The sequence below is a fragment of the Fukomys damarensis genome, unplaced genomic scaffold (assembly GCF_012274545.1).
Source record: "Fukomys damarensis isolate Sample0158 unplaced genomic scaffold, DMR_v1.0_HiC HiC_scaffold_37, whole genome shotgun sequence".
Taxonomy (NCBI): Eukaryota; Metazoa; Chordata; class Mammalia; order Rodentia; family Bathyergidae; genus Fukomys; species Fukomys damarensis.
The window spans coordinates 51,469,061-51,493,326 of record NW_022900949.1 but is presented as its reverse complement, the minus strand read 5'-3'; the positions used below and the strand labels follow the sequence as shown (position 1 = coordinate 51,493,326).

The following is a 24,266-nucleotide window of genomic DNA, read 5'->3' as shown; positions in this document are numbered from 1 at the left end:
CTGTCTCGTGTAAGCACAAGGTCCTGAATTCGATCACTGGCACCAAAAAGAAAAAGAAAAAATATATATATTTGAGTACATATATACTAGCAGCAAACAAGGAAAAACTAAAATTTAAACTATAAAAAAAATTTACAGTAGCATCAATAGATACAGGTATAAATCTAATAAAATGTATAAAAGACCTATACATTCAAAGCTTAAAAAAACTGATGAGAGAAATTTTAAATGGGAAGAGATACAGTAGTGCATTCATGGGTTAAAAGGCTGAACACTGTTAATCCAAAATTTTAGCTGGTTCTAAGATTCATATGAAAATACTCAAGACCTAGGCTAATTTAAACGACTTTGAAAAAGAGCAAAGCTAGAGATTCAACATTATCTGATTTCAAGACTTGAAGGTCAGCAGTTATCAAGGCAGTGTGGTACTGGTGTTAGGACAAACAGATTAAAGAAACGGATTATATGGACAATGGATGTTCGCTAGAAGCACAAAAACATCTCAGCAGAAAAAAGTCAGTCTTTTCATCAAATATCTTGAAGGTCAGCAGTTATCAAGGCAGTGTGGTACTGGTGTTAGGACAAACAGATTAAAGAAACAGATTATATAGGACAATGGATGTTCGCTAGAAGCACAAAAACATCTCAGCAGAAAAAAGTCAGTCTTTTCAACAAATAGTTCTGGAATCTCTCCATGTCCATTTACAGAACACTAAACTTCACTCCATCTTCATGCCTTTTTTTTTTTTTAATCAACACAGGACAGATAATAAACCTAAATGTAAAACCATTAAACTTCTAGGAGAAAATAGGAAAAAAAAAACTATTGTAACTTTAGGTTAGGAAAGATTTCTTAGACACAACACTGAAAATACAATCCATAAAAGAATTGATAAACTGGATTTCATCAACATTAAAAGGTCTGGCCTTTGAAAGAAAAACAAGCCACAGACTAAAAAATAAAAACATATTTGCAAAGCACATATCTGACAGAAAATTTGTATCTCAGCAGTGTTCAAAGCTCCCTTTCCAGACTGACATTCTATGATTAATGAGTCTTTAAGAGGGAAACTTGGGGAATACAAAATAATAATCAGTAAAAATTTAGAGCAGTGGTTCCTCACTTCACACTGCCTAGGTTTGTTGAACAGGTTGTTGGGCCCCATCATTAGAATTTCTGAATTAGTAGGGCCCCGAAAATCTGCATTTCTATTAAGTTCACTGGTTATAATACTTTGAGAAATACAAAAAAACCCGAACTAGAAACACAATGTCAGAGGCAAGATCCACTCAAAAAGACAATTACCAAACAAACTATGCTTATTAAAAATAAGTTGTTCTCCCCTTCCTTATTAGCCAGACATCTGTAACTGTTAATCAGAGACTCTGATCAAGCAAGCAATAACAAATATGACATCACTGAGCTGGCATGATTCAAGCCTTGTCTCTGTTGAATGCACATTTTGCTTTTCACAAAGCTTTTCAAGCCCTCTGTGAAGGCATTCCCTGTTGTAATTTATGCCGCCCTTCTAACGCCTGCCGCATCTTCCTGGCCCTCCTTCTCAATGCCCCACCCACACAGGGCTTCCCCGGGTCTCACCATCCAAGATGGCCCACTGATTGTCAATCTCTGTATGCTTCAGGTAGGAGTCTTCAATGGTGGGGTCGTAGTCAGGCACAAAGATCTTCTGGAAAAACTGGATGGTGAGAGCACTCTTCCCCACACCCCCATCGCCCACCACCACCAGCTTGTAGGTGGGGAGGTTATCACTGGGGACAGCGCTGGTTGCCATGGTTCTGGTAAGTCAGACCTGGGAAGGCAAGACATGTGGCGTGAGGCCAGGGTTGTTCCAGGGCCTTTTCTCTCTCTAAATTAGGGGGAAATGTTCATGTATTTTCTCCCTTCTTCCCAAAGGTAGAAAAGTTGGAATATAAAGAAACAAACAAACAAACAAAAATAGTATCACCCACCGAGAGACAATCACTATTCAAATGACTTACGTCTACCCTCATTTACTGAACACCAACCGTGTGCCAGGCCTGGTCTTGGGAACGTGGTACCACAGGTGTTCGACAAGAACAGGCAAAGGTACGTCAAAGAAGTTCTCCACCTACAACTATACGGGTAAACTAAACTCTGCCCTCGAACTACACAGCTAATCCTGAGGACTTTGGTCAGAGCAGGGATGGCATAACAGTTCACCTTTCGTTTTCTTTTTCTCCTCTTTAAAAAAAAAATTCAATAGTACAGTACATGCTGACAGCCCATAATGATTACATTCGTCATAAGAAGTTGATACATGCAAGTACCGTCTCTTATTTTTTGTCTCCCATTCCCTATTCTCCCTTCCCCTCCCTTACTCCCTAGATCCCGTTCCCATTCCCAATTTCAAATGACCCACCTCCCTGTTTTCTATTATCCATCCTTTATTTTGCTTTTAATGTTTAAAAAAATTTTTTTACTAATACATGTTTGCGTTACTTGATTCATTCATTGTGGGGGGATGGTATATGCGTAACACATCTTAATTCTTTTTTCATCCCTTTGCTCTCCTCTCCCACTAATTGGAACGGTTTGCTGGAAAGGATATGAGGTCTAAACACAGAGGTAAATGGGACCACAAGTGCTTAGTACATCTGAGCTTAGGGACTCAAAGGCTCCTCCAACTCTCCAAATTCTGTGATCCTGGCTCCTTTCCCACTGGCTACCTTCCCTTTATCATGCACAAAGTCATGCTGGAATCTTAGGGTATCTGACCAACCCTGTCTCCCTTGGGGAGAAGGGGAGGAGGAAGTGGAAGCTTCTTTTTCATGATGTTGAGCCTGGTTAAGGAAGTGGTCCACCAAGGTGATTTTGTCCCCCAAGGATGTCTGCAAGGTTTTGGATATTTCTGATTGTCAAAACAGAGTGGATGTCACTGGTATCTAATGAGGGATGCTTCTAAACACCTTGCAGTGCACAGCACAGATCCCCCTCCCCAATAAAGAACTGCCACAGCTGAGAAACGTAGAGCTAAGGAATCAGGAGGCAGCTGGGAATGTGGGACAAGGGTTCTAATGAACAACTGTGCCTTAACTGATAAGGACTATGATAAGGCAATAGCAGAGAAGTGAAGAGTAATTACTGGAAATAAAGTCACAAAGTGACAAGGAAGAGAGGCGTGGGGGGGGTCATGGGAGGAACACTTAGAAAAGCAGGAGGGAAACCAGCATCTGACACAATGATAGAAGCCAACAGTCTCCAGGAGGAGGAGGCCGACAGTACCAGATGTTACACAGATAAGGACTATGATAAGGCAATAGCAGAGAAGTGAAGAGTAATTACTGGAAATAAAGTCACAAAGTGACAAGGAAGAGAGGCGTGGGGGGGGTCATGGGAGGAACACTTAGAAAAGCAGGAGGGAAACCAGCATCTGACACAATGATAGAAGCCAACAGTCTCCAGGAGGAGGAGGCCGACAGTACCAGATGTTACACAATGGGTGGGGGTTGGGGGGCACCTAAAGAACAGTTAGGAGGTGTACCAGGGATCTAAGCTACTGTGAACCCGGCCAGGGAGGTAAAACATCTTGGGACAAGGGTTCTAATGAACAACTGTGCCTTAACTGATAAGGACTATGATAAGGCAATAGCAGAGAAGTGAAGAGTAATTACTGGAAATAAAGTCACAAAGTGACAAGGAAGAGAGGCGTGGGGGGGGTCATGGGAGGAACACTTAGAAAAGCAGGAGGGAAACCAGCATCTGACACAATGATAGAAGCCAACAGTCTCCAGGAGGAGGAGGCCGACAGTACCAGATGTTACACAATGGGTGGGGGTTGGGGGGCACCTAAAGAACAGTTAGGAGCTGTACCAGGGATCTAAGCTACTGTGAACCCGGCCAGGGAGATGTAAAACCTCTTGCTGTTAAGGCATCTTAGGTAGTAGGAAAATTGGCCCCGGGCAGGAGGAACAAATGAGTGATCTTAGCTCTCTGCAGAAGAAATCTGAAAATCCCTTTCATGCTGGAAAGGGGAGAAGCAAGGCATGTGTGGCAGGGGAACAAACATATGTTCTCTCAGAGGGGAGGGAGGCAGAAAAGGACAAAAGACTATGGTTCCTGTATGCTGCCCCTACTTGGAAAGGCCACTGACCTCTCCAAGCCATAGTTACTTTTTCTACAAGATTCAAGGGCTGGCTTAGGTGATTTTTTATAGTTATTTTCAGCTCTACAAGAGCCAGTCTAGGATTTGACAGAAAGAGGGTTAGGCACTAACATGGGTTATGTGGCCGTGCTGATCTGCACAAGGGTGCGGGCCAGGGTTGCTGCAGAATCGTTCAGTCACTTAAGTTTGATGCTGACATTTAGGATTTCCCCACCGTGGGGAAGTCTGCACTTGTAACGCACTGCAGTGAGAACAGGATTCTCAGGCTGGGTGGAGAATGCACTTGCATAATTATATAAGAACTGAAAATGGACATAGCCTCTCTCTCAGCTCTACATATGTGAGAATCCATTCTAAGTCAATACCAGGAGAAGTGTACAAAATGAAAAGAGTGGGGGATGGAAATAAATGGTGGGAGAATATAAAGAGTTTATCTGTGTCATTTGACTATGCAGCCAATTAAAAAGAATGATATTCACTAGTCTAGAAAAATGTTATGAATGAAAAAACACTAAACTATAAAACAGCAAATACATACATATGACCCCACTTTGGGAATGCCCCCATCTCTAGGGGTATATCCAGGCATGAAGGGGTTTTTGAGGTAGCTGTCCTGAGTCAGTTTGCAGGGCACTGTAGTTTTCTCAGTGTGTCAATTTTCTAAAATAGACATGTACAGTCACCCTCCTTATCCATAAATTCTACATCCACAGATGCAACCAACTGTGGATTGAAAAGATGTTTTAAAATTGTGTTTGTATAGAGTTTTCTTATCATTATTCTCTAAACAATACTGTGTGAATATTTATACAGCATTTATGTTGTATCCGGTTCATACTTAATGTAAAGATGATTTTAAAATATGGGTGAGTGTATATACATAATGTCAAGATGATTTAAAAATATGGGAGAATGTATTATATGCTAATATTGTTTCATTTTATATAAGGAATTTGAGTACCAGCAGGTTTTGATATCCATAGAAAATCTCGGAATCCCCCTTAGATACTGAAGGATAGCCAAGATATGTGCATAAACTAGAAAGTTTGACAATATTTCAATGTTTCCCATAAAATAAAATATTTGAGCCACATGAAAATATTTGATTTCTTTCATTTAAGCTCTTTTGCAGCAGGACAGGATCAGGTGCTGTCTGTAACACCAGAATCTGGTTCCCACTTCTCCCTACAAAGATGGAAATGAAGCCAGGCATGGTGGCGCATGCACTCGGGAGGCTGAGGAAGGAAGCTTGCTTTGAGTTTGAGACCAGCCTGGGCTAAACAGTGAGTTCCAGGTCAGTTTCAACTGCACAGTGAGACCCTGTCTCAAAAAAAAAAAAAAAAATGGAAATGAGCTGTGGCTTTAATTCACTAAGCTATCCCAACAGAATCCACAACAGGATGGTGGTCCAGAGGGCCTGGAGGGGAATCAGAAGGTGACAGAAATGGGAGTCGGTTCCCCTCAGGCCAGCAGAACATGGCATCAGCTCTTCAATGCCCCTCATTAACTTTTGCTGTCCTCACCTAGTATGGATAATGATGCTGGGCCAGTGCTAAAATGTGTTTGCTGGTGAAAGAGGTGGTTTTCAAAGTTTTTTTTAAAAAATACTAGTGGCCACATGAATGAAAACTACAAAGTGAGTGGGAAGATATCAAGAAGTAAAGTCCTCCTGTTGATTTTTCATCCTGAAAGAAAACAAGATAGCATATACTTAACCTCTGAGTCAGATCTCTGACCACTCACAGCAGAATCACCTGAGGTCTTGAAAAAATGCACTCTGCCTGCCAAGGCTGTGGCAGGAAATGGTCAGCTTTTTACAGGGCCCTGCAACCCTGTGTGTCAGCCTTGCAGATATCAGGAAGTCATAGCCTTGGGGTTCCCTCCCTACGTGGAGCGTCCTGGGACTCAGTGGAAGAGGGATAGACTCCATAGTTAACCCACACCTCAGGTTGGGTCTTTGTCCTGAAAACCTTTTACGTGCTGCCCACTGCTGAAAAGTCAAGTCCAGACTCCTTCACTGGGCATTCAAGGCCTGTCACTGGCTGCCTTCATGATCTCTTTACCTATACCCGTGCTACAGCCTTTCATACTCTACCCTCCATCCCCAGCCGTGTTCTCCCAGTGTGCCCCGTGATCATAACGCGCCCTCTTCACACAGCCAGGACCTGGGGAGGGCACACACCTCTTCCTGGCTCAGGCCTAGGTAGTGCCTCCCAAGGGAGGCCCTGTCTCCATTCTGTGCCTTGAGACCTGTGGTTCCTGGTGCAGGGACCATCATCAGGTGTAAGATCTTCAACACAATTACTGTGCACAGAGGATAGAGACTATTCTCTTCCCCATTCCTCAGAGCCTAGTACAGCACTGGCATAGGGCAGACACTTGCTGAAGGAGCAGGAGAACTCGCACTGGTGTTTCTGAACAATCTACCAACCAGAGTTGGCCCTTGCCACACAGAGAGAAGGAACAACCCTGAGGCAGGGGTTGGCACTGTCTGCAAGAGGTTAGACCAATCCCACCAACAGGATCCTTCCAGAACAAGTGTGCGTCCAGGAAGAAAGACAGGGTTTCCAGGGTAGGCAAATGAATCCAGGGAGCCTACCAATTTTCAGAAGGGCTGTAGGCTAAATATCTCTGGATGGGCATGTTTTCCACTCAGAAAAATCTTCCTGGCTAAGTGAGGCATCCGTAAATGGGAAGAGTAATGAAGACAACAAGAGGCATGCACCACTCTCCTACAAAATTTACTGGTCTCCCATGGTGCAGAGAAAGTTTTTTGAAAGCCGAACACAGGTTATAATGAAAGTCACTACATGATAAAAAGTTGGTTGGTTCTTAAGGTGCATGTTGCTTACATTCACAGCATCCATCTCCTTTCCAGCCTTCTTAACTAGAAGACACCTTACAGGTCATTCTAGAATGCTGACTCTTCAGTTTGAGGGATCAAGAATGGGTCCCTTTGAGGTCAGAGAGTGATATAAGGTAGACTTAGGTTCTTTTCAAAGTTTGCCCTCTAATTTTCTGCACTGAACAGTTGAATGACCTTGGGCAGGTTACTTCTCAGGGCCTTGTTTATAAAGTGGGGTTAAAGAGTCATACTTTGTAGAATCACCCTAAGCATGAAAAAACATGTATGAAATATGTCCAGCTCAGGGAAGATACTCATGTGTCCTCTTGCCTTGTTTACTTTGCTCTCTCTCCCCCTCCCTCCCCCAGTGTGTGTGGGGGGGTTCTCTCTCTCTCTCTCTCTCTCTGTCTCTCTCTCTCTCTCTCATGGCTCTGCTCTGAGGCTCCACAATTCCCAGCTTCCTCCTCCTCCCTCATTAGAAGCCCCACTATTCTCAGCTCCCTTACAGCCAGATGACATAAGCCTGTCTGGGAAGGACACCCATCATTTGGAGCATTGTTTCCATGGGAAATGGCTTTGAGGTTCCAGGCAGACCCTTCGATGCAGAAACCAACTTTGGAAGAGCAGCCACTTGGCAGTGGAGGCAGCTGAGCTGGTCCCCATGGCAACTACTGCTCCTAGGGCCCCACCCAGTCCACAGGCTGCACCAGCAACCTAAACTATTGCTCATGCTGGAAACTTCCTCCTGAAAGGCAATATTGCCTCAACAATTTTAATAATATGTGTACAAAAACCTCAGGCACCTTTAAACTGAGAAGTAAGCTTTTTTGGTTGTCTGCTTTTTGCTCCCTTTCCTTACCCATGTCAGCACCATTTCGCATGGTTTGAAGTTGTTTTCTGAATGCCAGATTCACCTCTCCACACAGATCATAAGCTCCTTGAGGACTAGCGTCCTGTCTTCTCATTCTGTTCCTCTCACAGGGCCAGGCAAGGACCAACACATACGAGGCTCAGTGTCTATGCATTAACTGACTAACTGATCCTGCCTCAATGCAGCCTTCCATGCACCCAAACCCTCCCTGTACCCAGAAGCAGGGGAATGGTGCCCATCCTTGGGAAAGAGGCTAGCTCACAGCCATAGGAAGTGGATGGTTGGATGGACTGGTGACCCCACTATATCCTTTTCACTCAAGTTTCAAGTGGGGTGGGTGCGTCTGAGGCCTCCTCCGAACAGTCTTCAGCAAAGTCCCAGCAGTCTTCAGTGGGTACCTAGGAGGTCACAAACAGCCTCAACTCCAAAGCTAGGCTGCCCTGTTCACTCATGAGTGTTCAGCCTTGTTCCTCTATATGGAATCCTGTGTGATCTGGGGCAAATTTCTTAGCCCCTGGGAGCCTCAGTTTCCCCATGCATAAAGCAGGAGAACAAGGCCATGAGAATGTGTAAGGTCCCAGTGAACATAACTTGGAGGGCCCCTTGCTGGGATTACTTGCACTGATAAGCCTATTAGTGGGGCTCCTGCACTCCTTTCCAGGTTGCAGTGATTAAATGCCCTTCTCTGACCCATCCTTAGTCCTAGCTAAGGACACCCACAGCAGAGGGGTATGGGAGGACCTAAAGTAGTACAAATGCTTAGGACAGTAGTGGGCCCCAGGAGCTCCCCTAGTAGCAGTATCTAGAAGTTAACTCTCTCTCACCAAATCTTCCCCTTTCTTTCCAAGTTTCCAGGTTCCAGGGTTAGTTCTACAGAGCTTGTTTCCCAAAATAATCCCAAACCACTGTATTTTGTTCCAGGTAAGCAACAGGTACATGTGAGAGAAATGGCTTTGACTGCAGATGCTGTCCAGTTGTCGACAGGCTCCATGGTCCCTGCCAGCTCTACCTAGCACCACCTCCAGAGCAGTATCCCACAGTCCTGGCCAGATGTTCAGTAGGAGGTGTACAGCAGTAACACCCACTACTCAATGGACCTCCACGGTGGGCTGGTCAGAAGCTAATGGTCACACTTACGACTGTAATGCCACCCTATTCCAGTTCTTTTATTAATCGTCATATGGCTTTTCTTCAACTGTCATCTTGATTTATGACCCTACAGGGCATTCTTCTTCCTCATGGTCCAAATTACAGGACCACAGATTAAGAGGCTGGGTCAATGGGCAACCCAAAAATGCTACAAACTTTATTGTCAGCTTGGTATTCACTGTTCTTTTGCCTATTTTGATATTAATTACAGCAGACCCTCAAGTACAAACAACTTAGGTTAATGAATGATTCATCTGCTTCTTGTTATCTATCATGTGTACCCAGGTAAAATGACTTACAACCAACTTGAGTTACAACCAGCCCTTGGGAACTGATGAAGTTCGTAAGTCAAGAGTCCTCTGTACTTTAAAGATACCCATCAGCTGAGCTGTAAGTTTCCTAGGTAAATAAGGCTGGAAGAGGAGGAAAATCTATTAACAGAGCTGACTTCACATGCAGCTGAATCAGTCCTGGGAAGCTAATCTCATCCCCATGAAGCCTGGGTGTGCCCAGCTGTGGGGGATGAGGACCTTTGGGGGGAGTGACCCAACCCCTGTGGAGGAAATGGCTTTGCATTCCAGTAGCTGCCCTACCCTTCTGCACAATTCCCAGAAATGGGCAGCTTCCCCAGAGCTGCTGACCTGCAGGTTGTATGTAAATGGTGTGTGACCTACTGGCATCCCTCAAGGGTTCATTCTCCCCTCCCCAAGACTTTGCCCCAGCTCTGCAACTTTACCAACTCAAGCCCAACACTCAGCTCCTTATTAGGTCACTCAGCTCCTCTAGGAAGCCCCCAGTATGTTCAGGTCTCTCCATTCTTAAGACTTAACCATGCACCCAGCCTTGTATGTTACCTCACGCTACAAGGGACCTTTAAATACCAAGTCTGGATGGCAAGTGTACAGCAAAGATGCTGTTCCTCCCCAACAGGCCACGACAGATATCACTGACTGATCATGAGCCTTTTCCTTGCTCAATCTTAGAATCCTTTCAACACAGCATTCCTGGCAGCTGGAACAAGGTGACTGGCACAGAGAAAAAACACGTCTACCATTCTAGATCAAACCTACCACCCTTCTTGTTCCACCCTTCCATACCACCTAGTGGCCATCTTTTTCCTTGGCAAGGGCCCAGGGCAGTAATGGCGAACCTTTTAGATACTGAGTGCCCAAAATGCAAACCCAAACCCACATTTTTATCACAAGGTGCCAACACTGCAATTAAACCTGAATACTGAGGTTTTAGTTTAGAAAAAACAACTGTTATCAGATACCTGGCTGCTGGGGCAACTTGGCTCATATGTCAACAGAGAGGGGTCTGTGTGCTAAAATACACATGTCTTATGTTCAGCAGCACTGGCCTAGGGGCTTCAGGAGTAGGCTGCCTGGCTATCTACTACCTGGGTCTTTTGTTAACCCCCTACTGACTGTTTATCTTCCAGTCTTCTCTGCCAGGATCACACCTGACTGCTGGCAGCAGAGCAGAAATGAACTCCCAATAGTCTAGCAACCCAGGTAGAGGCCAATGCTTGCAAAAAGCCACTGACTCTTACAATTTTGGTCCTACAGTCCTCCGGAACCATGTGCTTCTTATATCACCACTATTAACATTTGTGTCTTTCCCGTAAGTGTGGGGTACCTTATGGACAGGGCCTGGATATAGCTACCTACCACCCAGCACTGAGTCCCAGAAGATTATGCAAAAACTACAGTACTTGCTGTGGTCATTACAATAGCAGGCCTATTAAAGAATGGCAGGAATACTTAACACAAGCAATGTATCAGAAGCTGTTAGAAGATTTTATCATTAATTAACTCACCTAATTCTCACAACAACTTCTTCAGGTAAGGGCTTTGATTATTGCCATTTTATAGTAAAAAAAACTGGAACGCGGAAAAGTAAAATAACTTTTCTAAGGGTACCCAGCTCGAAAGTGGCAGTGCCAGGACCTCAGACCATCACGTGGAACATCCTGCTGTGGCTGGTGTGGTAGTGGACATGTGTGCACAGAGTCAGGCTAGGACAGGTTACCGGTGACTCAGGGAAGCCACCAAGGCCAGATCAATGTCCCTACAGAAGGAACAGTGGGGCTGGTCAGGGCCTAGAAGGCACCCAGGGCAAATGCTGGTCACTGTGAACAGACACCCTGCCACTTCCAACTGATTGTGAGAGTCTGCTGGATAGGACACAGACCTGGTCCTGGTAGGGCCCCCAGCCCTAAGGACCAGGGAGGAAGCTAGGGTCACCAGGAAGCTGATACCTTATTTTCTAGCACCTCCATGTAGGACGCTATTTGTTGTACTGGTTCCTGCCACAGCCATCTAGTGTCCCATAAATGAGCTGCTTGTGGCCCAGCTTGGGGCCTCCCCTCACTTGGAGCTTTTTATCAAAGAGCTTGTGCCATGGAATCAGGCTGTCACCACAGCAAGCAAGATGCTTACCTCTGTAGTGGTGGGGACAATGGCAGTATCCGCTTCATGGTGATATGAGAGGCTGTCAGGACTATATGGCATGTGGCTCAGTGTCTGGCAGAAAGTAAGTGGTTCAACAAATATCAGTGGTTACCATCACCAGCATGTGCCCCTTCAGAAGCCATCCCAAGTGGGACAGGGCCCTTTCTGGGCTCCTCAAGCTCCTTGTAACTAGCCAGTTCCAGGGAGACAGCCCAATACAATGCAGCCCTTCATATTCCTCCCTAGATGGCTTTAGCTCCCAATGCTGCCTTGGAGGGGGCACCATGGACCTGCCCTGGGTCCCCACAGAAACCCCCAGGACAGCAAGTTCCCAAGTGTTTGCTGACAGAATGATGGGACAGGAAACTTTCCCTTTCATACACCCCCAAGTATACAGGAGGTACTATAGAGCATGCAGAAGATTCCAAATTGCTATTGAACTCAGCTCTAAACAAAGCATCTCCCTCTGGTCCTCATGTCCAAAAGTGTGCTTTATTAGAAAGCCTAGCCCCTCTCTGGGTGCCTGATGAGTTTAGCCTTCGAAAGAAGAAAGCCAATGGGCCCCAGGGCAGGAACCCAAAGAAGAGAGATCCAGAAGTGAAGCCACCTTTTTCTATAATGACACCCACCTGCTCACACTCCACAACCCCGAGGCCTCCAGGCAGTGCCCCATAGCATCTCTTGTGCACTGGGTCCCGGAACTTGGGGATACTGAAATGAACGAGTCCAGCCCCAACCCTTGGGCTCACAGTGTGAATGTAGGGTTGGACAGGCAGACAGAGGTTACAGCTCAGGGCCAAGTAATGTGGGAGTTTAGGAGTGGGGGCATGTCACTCAGCCTGGGAACCCTGGGGAAGGCTTCCCGGGAGTGATGTCTTAAGTGACTTTTCTCAGTGTTGAGATGAAATACCTGACACCCAAAGTTAAAGGGGAAAGGTTTCTTTAGCTCACAATTGGTAGAGCTATAAATTGGTTTATAATCAGGTGGCTCCAAGGCAGGGTGCATGGCAGACAGGCACTGCAGAGGAGAAATAGTTCATGGCGGGCAGAAGGTAGCAAAGCAAGAAAGGAACCTTGGTAGTTTCTTTCTGCCCCTTTTATACTCTATCTAGGCTATCAGGACTAGGGCAGTGCCAAACCAATTAGACTGGACTGATTTAGTAATCACATACCCTTAATCCCAGCATCACACACTCTAGATTCAGCCTCTGGAAAAGCCCCACTGATGGCTGCATGAGGCTTTGCGGTATATCTCGACACAAACCATAACAAGAGGCAAGAGGCAATGCCTCTTGGAGTCTTAAAGTCCAAGCAGGTATTAGCTAAGTAAATAAAGTGTGTTCCAGATGAGGAACAGAAGCTACAAGGTATGAAGTACAGAAAACCAAGGAGGCCCTAAGTTCTACAAGTGACACAGTCTGATTGAGTGTGGATGTGCATACAGATTCAGCCCAGAACAGAGGTCAGCAGTGAGTCGGGGAGGCTTGGGGCATGGGTAAGGCAGGGGGTTACTGTGGCCCCCTGATGCTATGACATCTTCATCTCACCATCCCCACATTAAGCACAGTTCATGTTGCATACTGGCTGCTCAAGAAGCTTTGGATGATGAAGGACCTCAGACCCTCCCCTACACAGGTTATATGGAACACAATGCAGACTGCTGCAGTATGGACCCGCTAGAGGGCTTCCCAGTCTACAGGGCTCCTACAACTCACTGTGATGGACCTGGGGGTTAGCCAGTAGGAAATGCAGGCAGAGGCCCAGAGAGGTGAGTCATGCAGCACAAACTCAACATGCCCCAGAAGCTCAGAGGACAGGGAAGAGGACAGAAAGGACTGGAGGGTCAGCAAGGAGCAGGGACAGGTGATGGCTAGCTGGGCCATGGGCAGGATCCTGTGTGAAGAGCTGTTACCCCATTTACCAAGGGGATAGAGAGTCAGAGATGTTAAGGCATTTGCTCAAAAGAACACCTTAGTAGAGGGAGAAGCTGAGGTCTGGTGCCCAGCCCCAACAAGCTACAAAACTAAAACTCTATCCCAGTGGCCACTCAGCCAGCCCACCAACCCTGGTGGGTCTAATGGCTTTCACAACTCAAGAGTGGCTGAAGTTCCCTGCAACCTTCCCAACACTTGCCTCGCCTGGCCTCTGGGGTTCCACCCCTGCTCCCCAACTGTGTCCCTACACCTCACCAAGGACAGGAAAGGTGGGCGGGACCCCAATACAGAGGTGAAGAACAGCCCCCATCCCCGGAGTGCATGGGCTTTGTGGGGGCAGGGCTGCCATCAGCCTCATAGCTTCCACACATAGCAGCTGAGGGAAGAGGAGGAAGTGGCTTTATTTTTAAATCCTTGTTTTCAGTCCCTGGAGGTCTATTAATATTTTCCTAGTGCGGAGGCCGTCTCACCTGTAGCTGAGGAGAAGAACTTCTGCAGCCTCCCACAGGAATCAGCACGTGATTGGGAAGGTCAGCCCATAGTCACCCCATGGGAAAGGCCAGCCTCTGGACACCCTGGCATTCCCCATACCAGGGCCCTAGCGTCTCTCTCTCACCCCATGCTGGCTCACCTGAGCCCTCTGTTCATTGGGCCTCTCACCTCACTCTTCTCCTTGGGCTGTCCAGGCTCTACTCTGCACAAACCAGATTCAGCTGTCATCTCTTCCCATGGCCAACCCAGGCCCCTCTCCCCGGCTCTCTGCCTAGACACCCAATCTCTTCCTCCTCCTCCCTTTATTGCAAATCTGAGGTCAAGACCCAGCAAGTCTGCCACATGTGGCCCACCCACTCCAGTGGCTCCTGTCTACCCTCTGCCTGGTGCCCTTCACTAGCACAGTCCTCCCTCCTGCTCCAGCATTATAACCCCTCAACCACTGCTGAGCACAAGAGTCCTCCTGGGAGTCTGAACCTCTAGTCACTCACAGGGCTTTCTAGGCCCTCCCCAAATGCCTGGCACCCTTTCCCCTGGCACAGTGCTACTTCCCAGAGATGACTCTTGGTCACCAGGCTCTGGCCCCATAGGCAGTGTCTTCCAGTGAACTGCCTGCACTATGAAAACAACCCCCAAAAGGAGCTGCTTCAGTTTCCCCAGATAGTTCTGAAGTGAGCCCAAGTGCTTCCTTCTACCCGCCCTCTTTGACCTCCCTGAGCATCCTTCACGTAGCCCTGTGCCTCTGTCTATGGAGTACCAGGTGGCAGCCATCACTCCCGTTGACGACTCATGGGCACCTTGCCAAGAAGGCACTGTTAGCCCTCAAGCACCCTGAAGGTCAGAGCTCTGTGGTTTGTCCAGGGCCACACATGTCCATCTGAGGTCTGGCCATAGGGCTCCTAGCTGACCACAGGACCACTCCGCCTCTTTTGGGGAGCACGCCCCTCCCTGCTCCCCTCAAATCCTGGAGCTGGTGTCAGAGTGGGGCAGGGGCTGGACCTTGACTCTGTCCCCCTCCCCACACCTCTGTATCATATGACTGCTGCAACCGGAGTCTACAATAGGGTTTCCAGACAGTTCACATTTTTAAAAAGCAGACAGAAATCTGAGTTTTATGTGAGAATTCCTGATTTTTAAAATACTGGCTAGCAATTTAAAATTTTAAACATTGTATAAGCCACCTGGCCTTCTTGGGCTTGTACACATCCTCAGACTGCCCAGGGATACGGCTGCCCCAAGGCCAACTTTCCTCAAAGCCTTGGTCTGGCCTGCCTTGGGCCACAAAGAAGTAAGAGATGGGAGGAAGTAGAGCTGACCCTGAGGAGGGCAGCAGGGGCCTGAAGGGAAATTTCCAGAGCAGCACTCTCCAAGTAGTGGGGAACTCAGGGCCCCATGAAGGTGTCAGAGCTTGGGGAGGCAGGGGGCAAACAGGCACATTCAGAAAGAAGTGTGGCTTTGATTTGTTTGCACCATTTCTATTCAAAATATTAAAACAACTAACAAAGAATGTAAACATTTTTATGCTTAACTGAGAAACAAACAGGGTCTAGGCTTTTCCCTGTAGTGGGGCAAGGAGACCCAATCTCTATTTTTAAAGAGTAACCAGAATGCAGAGAGAGGACTGAGGCCAAATGAAAGAGAAACTTCCTGAAAACGAGTCAGGCATGGCAATGAGAAGGCCAGGGAGGTGTGGAATTTTCCTCTGCGAAGGCCTGTGGAGCGCCCTGCAGGAGGAGGAGGACTGGCTGCTTGGCTTGGGCATCCAACCAGGGCTGCAGGCAGGGTGGGATGCCTTCTGGGGGACTTTTCTAGACCCAGAAATTCAAACCCAATCAGCTGAAAGCCACAGCTCTAAATGAGTGCTGTGTGTTTTTCTGCCCTCCTAACCAGCCTGGCCAGGACAGGCGCTACGGCACAGAAGGAGCAGGGCAAAGTGGGCAGACTGTTCCACTCCCAGGGGCATGGCTCATCCAAAGGGTAGTAAATGGCTGAGGCACCAACCTCCCACTCCTCTGTTTTCTACATACAACAATTTCATTAAAAAACCATCAATCACGGGTTTTCCCCTCTGGGGCTGTATAACTTCAGGCAAATTAAAAACCTTTATGCAAAAACTATTGCTGGTGGTGGCAGCAGCAACCAGCTAGAGGTGAAACTGGGCTAAGTCCTGTGGCCAGGATTGATAATCACAGTGCCTGTAAGTCCTAACCACATGCTAAGCACCTTACATATACTTCCCTGGCCCCCACTGTACCCCCAGCTCAGGTAAGATTACTGTTATGTTCTCCACAAGCACCCAGCTTTTTGCTGGACAGCACTTTGCATGTTGGTAATTAATGCTTAGTTGTTTATAACATAATGTGCCTTCTTAGTAGACCATCAGTGCTCAGCACATGGCTGGCACCAAGAAGGTACTTAATAAATACATGTTGTCTTTTTATTTTATGTCATCTCTAATTCTCACAGCTACTCTGCAAAATGTTCCAACAGGAATGCACAAAATCTCAACGCCTGAGCTTGCTCTGGTCATGAGAACTGAAGCCCTGACAAGAATTATATCTGGTTAATAATAATGACAATAATAATACCATAGCTTCTGCAGGTTCCAACCATAATCCTAGAATGAATGCATAGTTCTTAGTTAGACAAGCACTTAATTGGTCCTTTATAGATATAAACGGGTCATTCACAGCTTAGTCTAAGACAGATGTCATCTTTGCTCTACAACCCAAAGTAATGAAATTTGGAGTTTTTTGAAGGTCTGGGGAGAAGAGTTCAGGAAAGTCAGTCCCTGGGAAATGGCAGTAAATTAGCTTTGAGAAGAGAGATGCCAAGCAATAATTCACCAGGGGTGTGACCAAGCAAAGGGAGGATCTCTGACATTCACTGTTAACTTCTTCCCTGTTCTGAGCTGTAGGAACTCCCTTCTAAACCCTCAGTGAAAGCCTGTTATATACAACACAGTAGTCTGGTGGGCTTAGAGAATGACAAAGCTGAGCCTTCTGTACACACATGTGACACAGTGAGCCCTCACGGTCCTCAAAAGTACTGCTAAAGCGGAAGAAATACTGCTTGGGCAATTAAAAAAATTAATTATACCCTCAGAAACTTCTACAAAGAAAGAATCCTTTGGGAAGAATTAGGAAACTGGAGAGAGCACCTCCCACTTCCACATACGTGGGATGAGGGCCACCGCCAGTACAAGTGGACCAGAGAAGAAAGGAGGACAAGGGGTAGCTGGGATGTCTCCATTTATGGAAATGGAAAAGGAGGCTCAGAGAGGTGGGGGGAAATCACTCAAAGTCATACAGACAACTTACAGTGGAGCAGAAATTGGGGCAGGGCTCCCCCAGGAAGAGAGGGCTGAATCCCTAATGCTCTCCTGACTGCCCAGATGGGTGGCCCCAGACCTCTGCCTGAACAGCAAGTGCTGCCAGAGACCCTGCCTGGGGCAACGGCCACCCTTGCTTCCATACACAGATCCTTTCCGCATCAACCCTAAATAGAAAAGCCCCTGTGAAATGCTCCATTAGAATGGTTATTTTGTTGAAGTGCCAAATGACTAGCTCCTGCTGCCACTTCCCATCCCTCCAGCCATCCACAGTTGGAATCCAGAAATAAAACAAAGGCTTTGTTTCTGTATTTTGATTTCCTCCCTAAAATCCCAACCATGCAGGAAACACCCACCCAGTACCAGATAAGTGGACTCAGGCCGCTGTCCACTGAGGATGGGCAGGGCCTGGTCAGCGAGGGGAGATGGAGGGAAGGCTGTGAGGCTGGCAGGCCTGAGCTGCCAGGGAACACCTGACCTCTGCCCACCCAACTTCCTCCAGCCGACTTCCTTTGAAGGGAAAGGGCTTGGGTGTGAGGAGCTCCCAGCCAAGGAACCTCAACCTGAGGAATTCGGGTGTGAAGGAAGGCTGAGAAGTGTCTCACACGGGCTTTTCATATATGCCCCGAAGGCTTTGGGACATGTCTCCACCCTTCTTCCCTCAACTCCTGGTACAATAAAGCAGGCATTGAAAGAACATGAGAGAGGCTATTTTGGGCTTTGGGGCCGACTCCTGAGAGAATGGTAACTGGCTGAGAAAGATGCGTTTGACCTTCTTTGGGCCTCCATTTTCAGTGGAGTTAAAATACAAAGAGGTGAATTTGTGAGTTAAAGGATAAAAAGAGAAAAACACTGAATTAAGATTAATTTTGCTTTTGAAATAAAAATAATACTCTAGGGAGGAGGCAACGACCTGTCCCAGCCTCCCCATATCATAACTCCTAGAGGGTGAGTGGGCTTCCCAAGTTCGACCACAATTCAAGCAGTTTCCAAACAGGTCCAATGCCTACAAAAAAACGCCATTTAATCTCAGCACTTGTTATACTAGAGACAGCTTACCATATAGTATGTTGATTCTTTGTAAACGCAATCTTTTAATTTAGAAAGCAGACCTGTAAACACCACATATGTGGCCAAGAAAGAATTGGTTTTATAACATAGGTAAATGCTTTCACTGGCACCATTTCTACAGAGAGTCAAGCCCCAATGGAACAGGGCCTTCTGAGGGCAGCTCCCAGCCTTTGCTGACTTTTGTATCTCCATCAGACGGAAAAGAACTGGGCAGTGTGATTCCCTGCTGGCAGCTCGGGGACAGAAAACATTTCACCTCATCCTTAATAAAGAAGACTTAGGGATTGCTTCAGGTCCTCAAGGTGTATTATGAAATTAGTTTGAATCTTGGCCCCTAATCATGACTCAAGGAAAAAAAGGATCTGCCTAGTAAGGAAAGCATTCCCTGAACTACTTGAATCTTTGATGCACAGCTTTTAAAAATCAGTGCTTTGCTCACTGTTCTAACTCAAGCCCAAGATACAAGCAAACAGAATCTCACCAGGATTCTGGGAGTCAATTACTGGGTAGAAAAAGGGACCACGAACAGTTGGGTGAAAACTGCCTCCTGTTATCACAGGCAGCTTATACTGTGCAGCTGGAGAGTTGGCTGCCCCACCTGCTTCTGCTTGGCAGAGAGGAGGACTTGTTCTATAGGAAAAGGGACATTGGCGATTAGAAAGTGTCTTATTAGACTTAGTCTCTTTCCTTCAAGGTGGTTTTATACTTTAGAATATAAAAAGTATTTTAAAAATACATTTAAAAAGATGTTTAAGATATGTCATCTAACAAGTCACTGTCACCTCGATATAAAAAGGGAATTGTGCCTTCTTTGTCTTTTTTAAGTATACCTTCCACCTTCCACCTTTCATTTAAATTCCAGTTCAGTTGGAGCAGCTGCGATTAAACCATGCTCTGCAACCCACAACGGTGAGGGTGGGTGAACACCTTTGAAAAAGGTCAAAGCCAAAAATGCAAACTGGTCCTATACCCAGTGTGGTCAGAAGCAGCAAACAGAGCTTCCATCAGCATCCTTGAAGGAGGCCCAATTGGCATTTTCAGTGGATTAGCTGGGGACATGAAGCCAAAAGAGAAAGCCAATGCTTGGAAACTCAGGGCAAGGCTGAATATGAGCTCAAGCCAGCCAGGTCAAATGATGGGGATCCGTTTTTAAATATTGCCCTACCGTGACAAGGGATAAATCCAGACAAAACAGTCATAATCTCTTCATTCTGCTCCATGGGTACATGATGTTTGCCATTTATCTTTTATATTTGTTTTTAAATTAAAAAATACAAAATGTACCTGATCTAGGGGTTCATAACGGACTACAGAAGTAATGAGTTGGGAGAGATGACTGCCAGACCTTTCTGCCTCTCTTGCCAACCAGCCTTGGCTATGTGCCTGCATGGCTCCTGCTGCCTCACCTTATCACTGTACATAGGCTGGTCTGACCCCTCCTCAGGAAGCCCCATGGTGGTCAGATTCTGTCATCTACAAAGAAGGGCCATTGTCATTTTGGTCCTCCAGTTCTGGGAAGAACAGGTGTATCAGAAGGATCATGTGCTTCACAGAGAACTCAGAATCATTCTTGCCTCTGCTTCTCTCACGTGATGATTCTGCCGACCTGCTTAACCTCCCCCAACCTCAGTTTCCTCATCCATAAAAGGCTAAAAGCATCCAGCAAAATTACTATGAGGCTCAGAGATAAATATAAAGCATATATAATATGGGGCAAGCCCATAAGCCTTTGTTGAAGGATATATATATATATATGGATGGATGGAAAGATGGTCATACTGGGAGGCTATCTTTAAACTGTGTCATTTGAGGAGCAGCTGGAGAAAAGTAAGACCTTCAAAGGTTGGTATGGGACATGTTAAGAGGAGAAAGGAAAGAACTTTGTAAGGATGAGATTACCCTAAAGGAGTTGACTGGGGATGGACAATAAGCATCCTGTCTCCAGAAGGGTCCAGCTGAAGCCACAGCCACCCCTATGAGCTGTCACAGGAGGATTCCCCCTATTAAGAGTTTCCCAGCCATTACTCAGAGTCACTTTCCCATTCTGGCTACATCTGTCTACTGATATACTGTTATTAGTTTAATCTTTACCTTAAAAATCACCATATTTAAAAGAAGAATACTTTTAATTTAAAGTTTTATTTGGCCTAATCTAGGCAAAAGACCCATTGAAAAAGCAGGTATGATGTGATGCCTGTATTTTTTTTTTCAATAACAGAGATAAACAAGTATACAACTATTAAAATGGAAGATGCCGTGTGTGTGTGTGAACTGAAACTTAATATGCTTAAGGGGCCCTGCATCAAGGAGCAAAATCTGTTATTTGAGGTTGCTCGAGTAATGACAATGTTCTTCATTCTCGTGGTCCTTTCTGGTCTCCCAGCATATTTCGCCTGAGTATTTCATCTAATCCCCATGACAACCCCGAGGGAAGAACAGAAAAGTCACAGATGGAGCCCAGCCTAAGCAGCACAGGCCCACCCAAGCCCTGCAGATAGTCACAGAAACCTGGGACTGACACTCAGCACCCGATTCTCCATGCTGCCTCTGCTCCACCACCACATGCTGCACAGCCAACTCCATTTTTAGCATCTCCCAACCTTACTAGCAAGAACAGCCCGTATGGAAATCAGCCTCTCTAGACAGACAATATGCCCTTCTGGGACCCAGAATGTCACCCCGGCAACTGGTGATGCCCCACACTGTCATCTGGCCGTCTGGCCATCACCAGGCGCCCTCTACTGAAGCTGTCAGGAATATTAAAGGACAATGACAGGGACGGGATTGCTTGATGGCTCCCCTGAGAAGGAAAGCTCTGGCCAGAAAGCTGCCTTGGATCACACTGGCCAGAGAAAGGGCCCAGAGGTGGAAACCAGGCTGAAGGGAGCTGGGGCAGAGGATCTCTGGAAATAGGTGGGACCATGCAGCAGAAATGTTGCCTGGACGAGATGGGGACCATGGATTACATGGCAGCAGCTGCCAAGGAGCACACATGGCCTTCACCTAAGCCTCCACACATCAGCTCAACCATCTGAAGTATGGATTGATGGCAGCATTGCCTTCTTTGTCACAGCCTCACAGTACTGGCTACCAGGTGACTGTAATGGTAGCCCTGTGCACTCCTGAAACCTACCTCCCACTGTTTTCAGGCTGCCCTGAGTGGCACACTTGCCACTGAAGTGGACAACAGGGCCACTGAGCAGGTCCTCAATAAACACTGGTGAAGAAAGCAATGTCACTTTAGATCAGGGATCGCCAACCTGAAATCCAGGGCTCATTTTCAGAGAAACCCAAATTCTCTTGAATAATATGCCCAACTTGCACATCAATTTTTCTGGATTTCTCATTGTCATATTAAAAGGGCTGAGTTCAGAACATAAAAACCTTAATTCTGAGCTCCAGGCCCTCAGCTTTCTTGTTTACTTGTCCCATGCAAGAACTCAATGGAAATTTACAATGACTTCAAAAGTACTGAGAGGAACTTTGAGAGATCTGAGACACTGCTTAACCTACTGTATCCAAGTTTTATTACCTGAACCCCAAAGGGACTCCATTGACTCAGCACCACAGGGCCCAGGGGCATTATCTAAGACTGTTAAGACAGGGTCTCAGAATTCACCAACAAATTCCTCCCAAAGCTGAATTCTCACCTTAGTCCCCAGACCACGGGTTCTTGCTAGATGCCCCAGGTCACAAGGAGCTCATCCAGCCCCTTCCTTTTTCTGATCTCAAGACGAAAGTGCAAGTACCTCACAGATGGGTCATGCCTGCTTGGACTGGGCAGATACAGAGCCTCTGGAACTCAATGTACACCATTTGGACACCTGAGAACATTCCAGTTTTGCACAAGAACCTGCTCCCACTTAGTCATATGAATATAGTTTGAACAAACTCCACAAAGTGCATGAACAGGTATGTTTTCAATCAGTGTCAGGGAGGCACACACTAAGGCAGCTCACTGGTAGAATGGATTACAATGATTACACCAGTTGTAAAACATACACTGAAGGTCACAGTTCCCTGAGAACTCACTAGACCCTGAAGGCTGGTCAACATGTGATTTTGACAAGTCGCCCCAGGAAGTCGATGTATTACAGCCTAGCAGTCCTTCCCAATTCCAGGTAGTCACTGGAGCTTAGGAACCAACAACGGACTTGTCACCGTATAAGAAAGTGATATATCTATGGGTAGAGCTAATAGTAAAAGTTACACCGTCACAAAAGTGCCTCACATAGCTGAAAGCATAAGAAATGCAAAAGAGAAACTACTTTATGCAGGAGCAAAGCTGACAACTCTGGAAGATAATCACCTGCCTCCACAGTGGTTGCTAACCAACCTTCCCTCCATAAGGAAATCTCAAGGTCACCTCTGGGGGCTTCAGTTTCCATCAGAGCACTGGGCTTGCTCACCATTCCTCCCTCACACAGGCTAGCCACTCTGAAAATTCCAGGGTATCAAAGTCTCCCACCCTGGCAAAGAAAGGCCAACTAGACCATAAACCACTGACAGAGATGCTACCCAGCCACTCGGCAGTATGAACAGAACCAAGGGTGAAAACTATGCCTTAAAACATTCTCAGCCCCACTCAGATGGCACAGGCAATTTACAGGAAATTATGAGGTTCACAAAAATGTTAGCAGCTCAAGTTTCTTCTCTGGAAAAAGAAGCAGGAGAAACTCTTTGTGAAAGTGCTTTGTTCACTGCTAAGTCTCGACACATGTCAGTTATTAACAATACACAAAGCCACCACTTCGCCTTCAACCCACCACACGTCTGAAGAGAATGCTAAATTATCAACACCTAACACAAACCCTGGTGTCACCAGCCAGAACAGACACATGGCCAAAGCATCGACTCTGGATACTATCCGAGGCAAGTTGTTGACCCTTTCCAGCCCCAGTTCTCCCACCTGCACACAGGGATAAAATCTTTGAGGTGTGTCAAATGATGAGCAAGCCACATTGAACGCCTGGTCCTTGCCAGCCTTGCTCTCACGGTAGTGAGGCCTCCAGGCTTTTAAGTCTGATCTGCTTACTCCCACTGCCAGGCAAACCTCTGTGGAGCCCACAATGTGAAGTCTCATCAGTCTCACTACCTGGTTCAGGACACAGTGTGGGTCCTGGAAGAGCAAAAACCGCTGTAGTCTAAGCAGTTCCACACCAGCGGTGTGGGAGGAGGGACAATCTCAGAGCTTGGATGAAAACCCCAGAAAGTGGTCTTTGTGCCCTTCTCCAGTCTGCACCTTGCCCCAGGCCAGCACCCATCTCAGGTCTATCTGGGGTCTAACTGGGCGTCCAAGGGCCCCGGGCCACAGCCAGACATCACCATCACCATCCTAGAAGGCCTTCCCTGACCTCCCTCACTGGAGTACTGGCCCCTAAGTGCTCCTAGCACCCCTGGGCTGCCAGGATCCCACCACTGACCACGCTGCCTTGTCCTCTTTCTCACGGGGCAGGAACTGGCACTTTGTCACACCTGATGGGCACCCACCTTGTCAGTTCAATGCATGAGTCCAGGCCCTAGTGGTGACCAGAGCCCCAGTTCCTGAACCCCGGGGTGGGAGCAGTGAAGAGTGCTTTGTAAAGGAGGCTGGTTTTTATTATTCAGATGAATGACACCCCACACGCACACTCCCAACCCCCGCGGATCCCTGCCCTCCTTAACGCCATTTTAACAGGGGAGAGAGACCTCTCCTACCCCGAGTCCCGCCGCTCACCTCTCACCTCCCCGCCAGCTCCTCTCGATGCAGCCACGGAACCCCAAAGTGATTACCATGAAAGGGTCTCGGGTGGCAAGCAGGCCCTCCCCAGCGGGGTCTCGGCCGTGGCCGATTTCTCGATCGCACACCGCTAAGCCGGGAGCTCGCGAAGGGGGCAAAAGGCCAAGCAGAGACGTCCCGGCGCTCGCCCAGCGCCCGGAGAGCGCAGCGGAGGAGCTCGGGGGCGGCCACACCTCCCGCCCGGAACAAAGCCTCG

The 24,266-nt window shown here is 47.0% G+C and overlaps 1 protein-coding gene across 9 annotated transcripts in view; it reads right to left on the bottom strand.

Annotated features, from left to right (window-relative positions):
* Positions 1-24,266, bottom strand: part of Mras (muscle RAS oncogene homolog) — a 53,066-nt gene that overhangs the window by 28,151 nt on the left and 649 nt on the right. Inside the window, exons 1-3 of one of the 9 annotated variants that reach the window (XM_010625562.1) lie at positions 24,008-24,260; positions 5,669-5,830; positions 1,601-1,811 (exon numbers count right to left, since the gene is read on the bottom strand). In XM_010625562.1, the coding sequence (XP_010623864.1) occupies positions 1,601-1,793 (193 nt within the window). In that variant the 5' untranslated portion in view covers positions 1,794-1,811; positions 5,669-5,830; positions 24,008-24,260. The other 8 variants (XM_010625560.1, XM_010625563.1, XM_010625561.1 and 5 more) reach the window with 8 other exon arrangements.